Here is a 9,760-nt window from a genome sequence, read left to right on the forward strand (position 1 = left end):
TTATGATACTCATTATAATGTCATGAGTTATTAGTTAGTTAGTTATCAACTATAAGTTGATGATCTACTTTTATTTTTAACAGAATTTTTTTTCAACTATGGACAGAATTAATAATGAATTTATTCTGTTGGTAGCACAGAACACTTTGATACTGAAACATTACAATCTTATTGCTTTTCCAGAATATTCTGTTATTAATGTAAGACTATCCCATTGATACCACAAGATTGTTCTATTGCTTTTGCAGGACGGAGCTCGTCACTATGACAAGCTGAGATCGTGTTGCTTCCTCAGGATTCTCTTTGATCAAGAAATGTTAACTGAATCAAAGGTAGGTACGGTCACAACTTATTTCTGACATATAAAACTCACTAATGCTGTAAAGAAAATTTGTACTCTTACAACTGAATTTAATCTAAACTCTAGTGTGGCATCGCTAGAGTTGAAATCGAGAAAATTTTATTGATCTGGGAGTAAAATGAAAATGTATGGCGACTTTTGGAGATACTGTAATTTAAAAAATTCGCCCCTTTTTTAAATAAAATGCAAATGTGATGAATATTAGAATATCAATCAGCGTTAATATATGCTACAGTTCTTGCTTCAATAGTTTTAGGATAAGCTACGCTAGGCCCCCCGCTGAATGGTGTCTAACTTGACGTAGACTTTGATTAGAGGATTCTGATAATGACAGAAGATCGAGCGACGGCTTAATCGGATATCCAAAACTGTCTGATCCAGCTCATCAGGTATGAGATATATTAGCTTAGTATCAAACTTAGAGGCCTTTGGAGACGATATAATATAATATAATACGCTCAACGCGCGAGCAAACGGGGAGTAAGAAGTAGAGGGTAAGGTTTTAAGCAGTCTTATCCCGAAGTTTGCTAGCAACTAATAGAGATTCCTTCTCTTACATTTCATTTTCTCAGAATTTTGTTCTTGTTATAGAATGGATGCACACTATAGTGGATTACTTTTCCAAGCAAATCGAAAAGCTGTTGATTTTCATCCGGAATATGCGAAATAGTTTACTTGTAAGTAAAGTAAACGGAAGTGCGAAAGAGACGTGAGAAAAAATAGAGAAAACATTTGCGGACGAAAAAATCTCATCTCGGCAAAGTGCTTTTGGTACGAACGAGTCGAAGAATGGCTCCAGAAGTGGCCGAGAAAAGATGGAAGTAGGATGAGAAGTGAGTATAGAACGAGGCACAGGCGTCGATGAAGAAAACGAGTTGAGCAGTTAGATTTTATGATTATCTTTATGGCTAGATTGAAAGAGACGGTGACGATGCAAGTCTGATTGGTCGTGAGTTTGTCGATCAGCGGATGAAGATATTTTATTAGCTAAAGGTTTCATAGAATTCACTGGAATGGAATTTTTTTCAATATTTGATTTTAAAAATCCTCCACGATTTTTATTTTTTTTTCCTCTACTTTATTTATTTTAGCGATGAAAACCATTCTCTCGGAAGGATGCAGTTATCTGTATGCAAAATGAATTAAACAATGTGATATTTTTTTAATTTGAAAATAAAACAAGTAACATTATTGCTCTTGAAAGTATTATTTTAACCGTAGTACTTACGGTTTTGGTAATAGTATCGATAAAAAGGCAACTGACCTAGCAACTGAAGAAACGAAAAATTCAAACCACGAAAAATATCCTCATGACTTCGATAAAACGCTCTACAGAGTTTTATGACTGCTTTTTATCGTGTCTTTATTGACTCTGAAATACTTTTACAGGCGAGTATGATTTTATGACTATACTCTCCTATTAGCTATTTCGTTTCTTGTTTGCAGGAAGTCTCATCATTCTCTCTATCAGCCATCCTCCCATTATTCTGTTATATAAAGGACATTTAAGCATTCTCCTTTCTCTTTTGAAGTCTCCGTTTTTTGCCGATTTTTTAAACATTTTTTTACATCCTGTAAAAAAGTATCTTCTCTTTAAAGATAAATTCATTGTCAATACTATAACAAATTTCTGAAACATTTACATTTAGCACGTACTGAACATCATTTACTTAATATTCATCAAGCAAAGATAAATTCGTGATACAAATATATTTCTTTTTTTAATTTTAAAAGAATTAGAAGTAGAAATTGGGTCAACGATTCACCAATGCAATAGAATAATCATGAAATTTGAATTAATATTGAAATATATATGTCAAACAAAAAATGACAATCAATTAGCAAAAAAAATTAATGAAATTTAAAAGGAATTGTTTAAAAAATGAGTGAGAATAATGTTTACTCGAGAATCGTTGTCTCAAATACATCAGTGTTTATCCACATCATTTAAGATCAAAATAGATGACAAATTAGTGTTGTCAGTGGATAAGACAAGAGAATAGTTTCATCACAAGACTATGTAATTGGAAAATAAATACATTTCCAAGAGAGTAGAAATAATTTAATTTTTTCTTAAATTTTATAATTTTCAATCATTTTTATGATGATTTGTGTAAATTTATTAATAGTGTCGTATGCGTTAATTTTAAAGTTGTTATAAATATTACAAAAAAACCAATGTAAATCATTTATATAATTGAATATAATTTTACTAATAATATTAAAGTTATACTTAGGTCATTTTTATAAAAATTTTGGAATTCCATAGGAATCTTTTTTTCTATCGGTAGTTTTGTTATCTAGGGCTTTCAATAGTGGAAATAATATAATAATGTTTTTTACTTTAGAATACTTAATTCAATTCTTCCAATCAACTCCATTTTTTGAAAATGAATGAAGCTCATTAAAATACCTTGTACTGCAAAAAATAGAAGTTAATTTTCTGAAGAGCAAAAATATATTATTTCTGTAAGAAGTTTCTTAGCAGTGCGACTTTAAACTCTTTATTTTCAACAGCTGTGAACTCAAAAATACTTCAACTGAAGTGTTTTGAAAAAGCCAGACCCTTTTTTTTAGTGTTCATGGTAATTATCACACTTCTATCATGACAAGTCATCATAAAAATTTGAAAATGATTTATTTTTATATTATTTTATTCGAATAAAGCATGTAAAATGTAATTATCTAATAGTAGAAAAATGAATCTTCTTTTTTATTAGTTGTATTAAGCAATAAAAATAATAAAGTTTCCATACAGATAAAATTTCTATGTTTATCTCATGCTTAATAGTATATACTCGTAATATGATGATAATATTGATTAGCTGGCATCACATGAGGATATATACAACTTTTCAAGGTAATTACGGTTTATTCTACAGCAAATCTGGTTTGATTACGTTCGCAATAGATTACTATTATTACACAATAATGGTTCAATTTTTAGTATCATTTATATTTACTGTTTCTCTAATACTTTCAGCGGTAAGTTTATATTATTTATTAATCAATTTTTGATTGAGTGAAATTATTTAAAATTTTTATTGGTTCATCAAAGACTCTGGCAGATCGTGAAAGAGATAGCTGGAAACATGCAAAATTGGATCCTTATACGCCTGAATGTATATCAATAATGACAGAAGGTAAGTGATAATATATTTATAAAAAGTTCCAATATTCAAATTTAATTGTTTAATTCCGTGTTAGAGACTAAAAATCAATATTATAAAAATTTTAAAACCGTTGATAATGATGAAATTCGTGCCTTCTATGTATGTATGCTTGAACACGCTGGATACGTAAGTATCTGAGAACATCATATTACCTTTAAACGACAATTTACGTCACAGATTATTTATACTCTATCCTGATTATAGATGGAGGCTGATAGAATTATTGTTAATGAAATAATGAAAGACTTTTTAAAATATTACGAACCAAATTTTGAAGGACGTCAATTAGGAGCACAAATTTTGGACAAGTGTAACAACAAAGGTGAGCAATCTATATTTAATAAATAGTTATCTGAAAAATTACAAATGAACTAAAAACATAATTTATTTTATAAATAGCTAAAATGGAAGTGAAACGACCTAACATAGCTGGACGATTTGTCAAATGTGTAATGAAAGAAATTGAATCAGAAATATAAGCTGAATAAAGAACTTTGTTCATCAATAATATATGGAAATCGACAAAATCCTTGAAAAAATTAATATTCTAGTTGTTAAAAGAAAAAAGTAAACTTTTATTGCACTGAAGATGTCATATTCAGTAATCTCAAACTCTACCACCACCTCATAATCCTTGTTAGTCTGGGGATACCTCCAATTACTGGATCAAAGGATAGCTCAGGCGTTTCGCGAAGAACTAGACGCCCGAGGCGTAAGAGACAAATTAGGTGTCCTTTACATCAGTTATGCCGCAACTTTTCTCTTTTTTTCTTTGTTAATTGGAGAATTTTTTTCCAAACTCACTTTTTCTGCTCGTCGACTTTTAAAAGCATTTATGCTTAGCTACCTGCGCTGTCTTTAAAGTGCGAAACCTTTTTTGATAGACCCATAATAAATGAATAAACTTTCAGAACTCATCATATTATAGTCCAATTTTTTTAGATAATTCATATAAAAGTAAGTAGACTAATTAAGTTAAGACGAACTATCTTATAAAATGTTACATAAAAAAAATAAATCTTCAAGCTGTTCATTTTAAATAGAATGTTTTAATAATATCTGAATTTGGAGTATTCAAAATTTTTAGTATACAATTTAAAATTATTACGAGTGCAAATTGTAGGAAATGCCAACACGTATTTTCTGTAATTTATTCTAAACCATTTTAGAAGGGTAGAAAATCTTATATGCACATTTTGTGAATCTAATGTCTGATATTATCATATCTTTGTGGATTGTAGTCTTGGAATTCTTAAATATTATTTATTAATATTATACTATAACTATAATCGAGGGGATAGACAGGAAAATAGTTGGAAAAATTCTCAAGTTCAAGAGGCGTTAAGTTTGGCGAAAATATTATTCCCTATTTACTAATATTGAACTAACGGAATAAAAGAACCATGTTCTCGTCATGGCCTCCATAGTCTACTAGATTCTAAAAATTATCGTTCATTCCTTCATCTACTTTTCTCGGTCTTATCTCGCAAAAAGTTTTGACCGCAATCTAGCCTTTCTACAATATTGTTTATGTCTCCTCTGTGACTTATGAGCAGCGATAAAAAATATGAAAAAGCCTAAGATGTGTGCACGCACGCATACAAATGCACGCATGACTGCTACGAGTATTTAAAACCCTTTTTTATTCTTTTGTTTTTTTTATTTTTTCCTACAATCGTTTTTAAGAGAAAGAACTGTGAACCCCTCACTTAAATACATTCAAATAAATCTATATGACTTGTCAAGAACTGACTCATTGTATAAAAATGCGCATTTTGAGTATAAATTATTACATCCCATGACAAAAAACCTCTATAAATAAAGACTTAACCACTAACTCCATCAAACCAAATATTATATTGCTCTATATTCCAACACTGAATAATTAACCCAAAATCTTTTTCTCCATTTTTTCATCTAGTTTGCCACTTTTTTTCATACTCCCTTTACTCAAATACTTCCAACCCTCTTGAGCCGCTTAAGAAAATGACACGGATGTAAATGAAACTGCGGAGAGAATGCAAGTGTTTTTTTTAATTTTCTTTCCTGTCTCATTTCTCTTTGAATTCAATAAATTATTAAACTACAAGATTTCTTTAGCTATTTTAAAATTAAAATCTCTGAAGAGATTCGACACTTTTAAGTTGCTCATGTTACATTACAATATATTCTTTCGGTTAAAAAAATTTATCAATTTTAATAGAAAAAATTTAATTACTTTAACCATATTGATTTTTAGAGACATTTTTTCTTTATTATGCTGAATTGACTACAATGATTGTAAAATTGAAAAATACATTATCTATTTCATCAATAAAGACATTGAAAATCTGCAAAAATTCAATTTCACTTTTCAAGATATATTTCATTTAATTTTAAAGCCCTTGGCTCAAAAAATCTGTTTTCTAAAAACTAGATAATATGTCTTACATTTCATCATTCATTATTTCATGTACGTAGTGCTCAATGTGTAAATAAGTTTGTAAACGAAATATCACGGAATGTTCCTATCCGAAAACCATTTATTATAAATCACTAAAAAAAATCACTCATCATCAATTTTTTTGACTATCACACATAAAATTACTCATGCAATACAACTCTACATATCAAGATCAAATATCAAATCATTTTTGAATTCGGTTTTTTGCCACTCGGCATTATTGATGTACATGTTATTAATGTCATTTTCTGACTTTTTATTATTTTTAATATTGTCACTGCTAGATTTACGGTGATTCAATGTTTTATTCCGATTAAGAATTGACTTTACATTATCCACAGCCTTTTCTTCTTTAGTGTTTTTATGAACGTTGGCTTTAAACTTATCTCGCTCTTCAGTCTCGGAATTTTCACTTTCACTCATTCTTCGTTCATGAGCTTGTTTCTTCTTGCGTAATTTTCGCTGATTCTTTTTTCTACGGCCTAAAATGCTTGAGTTAGACCTGAAACATAAAAGCAATTGTTAATAGTTGATTAATTCTTCTGAGAAAACAATAATTTTTTAGCATTGATAATTTTTATACCGACATTTATCATAAATGAATAATTTAGTCACCTGAATAGTTGACGAGATACAACATCATTAAATCTAACAGTTTTCTTTAAACTACAACAGTCAGATTCAGAATAATGTTCTTGAACAGAATCATAGTTTAAATCTACCGATGATGGTATTCCAGTTGTATCATCAATACTTGATTCAGATACAGACCGAGAAAAATTACTTCGTCTAGAACTGTGTAATTTTAGAATTCCTCGTGATTTATTCTTATTACTACTTGGAAGCTCATCACCACTACTTTCTGATATTGATCGATATTTTTGGAGATTACAGTCTGTTTTTTTCCTGTCACATGTCTCATCCTCATCATCAGAGTCCGGATGATTTTCATTAGGAGATATATTAATGACAACCTCTTCTTCATTTTTTCTGTATACTTCGACTCTCTTTTCTATTTCTTCTATTTTTTCATTTTCTTCAACAAGAGATTCAAATTTTTCTATAAGAGATGTTTTATTAGGCAGATCTTTAGCTTCCATAAGTTCCTCATTTAACCCAACAAAATATTGGGTTGTTTCTTTATTAAGTTCATTTAATGTTACAGTGAATACAACGTTATTATCCCAAGGTTCAACGGTAATAGTATCTTTATTGAAAGCATTTTCTTCAATTTTCAAACATAACGAGTAATAAACAGGAAAAAACCCCGCTCCCACCGAGGAAAACGTAATATGAATACCACAATTTTCATGAAGAAATTTATAACGAATTGATCCAGAATCGACATTTTTAACATGAATAACTAGAGCAAAGGTACAATCGTAGATATTACAAGTATAGTACGGATACGAATAAATAGTATTTTCATTCATGAGAGGCTCTTCATCAATAACATCTGTGATTTTACAACCAGAATCATCAGAACGATTGCTATCTGAAGAAACCTCCCTGATTAACGTATTGGAAGTATTTTTATGATTACTATTATCACAATTAGTATTATTATCACCATCGTCAGTATTCAAGCTATCTTCATGATCAATATTATTTGTTGATAGTGATTGATTGTGATCATTTGAACATGAAACGCCTGCGTTTTGTTCAGTTATTAGCGTTGCTGGTGGACTTCCATGATCACTTTCTACCCCACTATCATCTTTAAACTCTGGAAGTTGAATGGCCTCTCGTAAAACTGGCAGTGTAATGATTAGCTTTTTTTTCGTCATATCAAATTTTGCATTGCCATGATCTGGGTCAACGCGATAAGGCAATGGTAACTCCAAACGATACTTAGCTGGTTTCTCGCTTAAAACGAGAAGAGAATGTTCTTGAACATCTAAACTAGCATCGGAAGCAGAACGAAGGAGTGGCAAATCAATACTAACAACAAGATTTTTGGGAATCGTTGCGTGAAGTTTCGAATCCTTCGTGTTTCGAAAATCCTGAATATCTATATCGCTTTGATGTTTTATGACATATTTTGGAGTTGAATAAGGTGAACTAATATCTTCTATGTTGGTATCATGTCTGTAATAGATGGTTTTTGGTGATTGTCGTTTAGGTTTACCTTCTAAAACTTTATTGTATTTCTCTCGTGCTTCATCGTAACTCGCCATGATTTTTTGGTAAATTTCTTCTTCTTCGTCTTCATTATTAGATGACTTTTCAGGTGGTTTTTCACACTGTTTCCTAATTACAGCTGATTGACTCATTCCTTTAAAAGTCATCTTTGGAAATTTGAGGTTTTTTCGATCTAGTACAACCTGTAAAAAGGGATTAATTAATAAAAATGAAAAATTAATTAGAATAATTAAATAATCTGTTATGTAATGTAATTTAGTTCATTTTTGTTCTTCAAAGTTAAAAAAAAAATTTGATTTTTGTAGTATACAATTTTTATCTACTCCATTTTTGTCATCTACTAGAATAAAATGTATAATTTAGTTAATAATAAATAAGTTATGTTAAAAATATAGAAAATCATTTTATATAAAAATTTAATAAGTTTAAATTGAATGTTTATACGCGAGATTGACGGTAGAATTTTCTAGCAATTTAATGGCGCTTGGTAACATCGACAGTACCGGCACAAGTAAGGTCACTCACCTTAAAATTTTTTTCTACTCCATCTAGAGCAGTATTATTTACAATTTCTCGAAATCTGCGATTCTTAGAAGCTAAATAAAGTGTATCTGGATGAAATACAACATCGAAAACAGTACATCGAAGCCTCTTATTATCCAGGTCATCACGAGGGGGTGTTAGAGTGTGGGGAATCGACCAGTTTAATCCAGGATGTCCATTTTCATATGACGGTTGACTTGATGGTTTTCCAATAGTTTCACTTTTACTAATATTGATAAAACATTTCTTTTCTCCATTTAAACTTGTTTTAATGACGTAACCCGGTTCAGGGTTGACAAAAGTTACGTCGACGCCACGTTCACGTTCGAGTTTAGTAATTTCTTCTTGATAAATTTTGCGATTCTCCGGATTCGTCACCTCTTCCGCGTATTCAATTAACAATTTACGAAATTCATCTTGTTTCATGCAATCACTTAAAGTTTCTAATTCCGACTTGGTCACTTCTAAATCTTCCCAATTATTTCTTTGTGTGTCACAGGCATCCATCTTCCGGGTAACTGTTTACAAATAAACTATACTCAAATGAATCCCGTGTTCATTCTTCATAAAAAAATGTTATTCCTAGGGAGCGCAGATTGGAAATTCTGAAGTTCACTATTTTTTAATGATTGCAGTTGAATATGAATTTAATTCTTATCAAAAAGTTGCGTTTATGCAGTTTTCTAAATCAACTGTTCATTCAATTGACAGTTTTTTTATCATATGATCACTAATTCACCTTAACCTTAATTTAAATCACCTTGTCGAATAAAATTGGATTTACTCTGTAGTACGATGTATTTAAAACGTTAATAAATTATTTTGTTTTCTCAAGAAACTAAAGCATTGCACGTTAATCAATAATTTCTTAGCAACTTTTTATATTACGTTTGTACCCGGCACGTTTAATTACGATCAATTAATAAACCTCTGCTTACTGTTATGACTTTATGTTTAATAGTACGATTATATCACAAAGTTAAAATTTTTTAAATCTATCTCACTATCATATAAATAATTCAATTAATAAATTGAATGAATGTTTATTAATTAATGTAGAATAAAATTCACGTATACAAAGTTTGGTCGAACATGACC

The 9,760-nt window shown here is 30.0% G+C and overlaps 2 protein-coding genes across 2 annotated transcripts; one reads left to right on the forward strand and one right to left on the reverse strand.

Moving 5' to 3' along the window:
- Positions 1-3,203: 3,203 nt before the first annotated feature.
- On the forward strand, positions 3,204-4,122 carry LOC118064342 (uncharacterized). The gene is made up of 5 exons (XM_035078850.1): positions 3,204-3,346; positions 3,420-3,504; positions 3,569-3,660; positions 3,739-3,856; positions 3,934-4,122. Exons 1-5 carry the CDS (start codon positions 3,293-3,295, stop codon positions 4,011-4,013), a joined length of 429 nt encoding a protein of 142 aa, XP_034934741.1. The 5' UTR covers positions 3,204-3,292; the 3' UTR covers positions 4,014-4,122.
- Positions 4,123-5,810: 1,688 nt separating this feature from the next.
- On the reverse strand, positions 5,811-9,748 carry Nop17l (Nop17 like). Its single transcript, XM_035078849.1, has 3 exons — positions 8,645-9,748; positions 6,593-8,301; positions 5,811-6,479 (listed from the first exon to the last, which is right to left on the reverse strand). Exons 1-3 carry the CDS (start codon positions 9,167-9,169, stop codon positions 6,137-6,139), a joined length of 2,577 nt encoding a protein of 858 aa, XP_034934740.1. The 5' UTR covers positions 9,170-9,748; the 3' UTR covers positions 5,811-6,136.
- Positions 9,749-9,760: the final 12 nt, after the last annotated feature.

Source organism: Chelonus insularis, unplaced genomic scaffold (genome assembly GCF_013357705.1).
Source record: "Chelonus insularis isolate UGA/USDA-ARS -01 unplaced genomic scaffold, ASM1335770v1 contig_17_pilon, whole genome shotgun sequence".
In the NCBI taxonomy this organism is placed as follows: Eukaryota; Metazoa; Arthropoda; class Insecta; order Hymenoptera; family Braconidae; genus Chelonus; species Chelonus insularis.

Excerpts from the sequence above, each read along its gene's own strand:
- LOC118064342 (XM_035078850.1), top strand. The coding sequence starts at position 3,293 with ATGGTTCAATTTTTAGTATCATTTATATTTACTGTTTCTCTAATACTT. Across the intron at positions 3,347-3,419 it reads TTTCTCTAATACTTTCAGCG|ACTCTGGCAGATCGTGAAAG; the intron begins GTAAGTTTATAT and ends GGTTCATCAAAG. Across the intron at positions 3,661-3,738 it reads TGCTTGAACACGCTGGATAC|ATGGAGGCTGATAGAATTAT; the intron begins GTAAGTATCTGA and ends TCCTGATTATAG.
- Nop17l (XM_035078849.1), bottom strand. The coding sequence starts at position 9,169 with ATGGATGCCTGTGACACACAAAGAAATAATTGGGAAGATTTAGAAGTG. Across the intron at positions 8,302-8,644 it reads GAGTAGAAAAAAATTTTAAG|GTTGTACTAGATCGAAAAAA; the intron begins GTGAGTGACCTT and ends CCCTTTTTACAG. Across the intron at positions 6,480-6,592 it reads GTATCTCGTCAACTATTCAG|GTCTAACTCAAGCATTTTAG; the intron begins GTGACTAAATTA and ends TTTATGTTTCAG.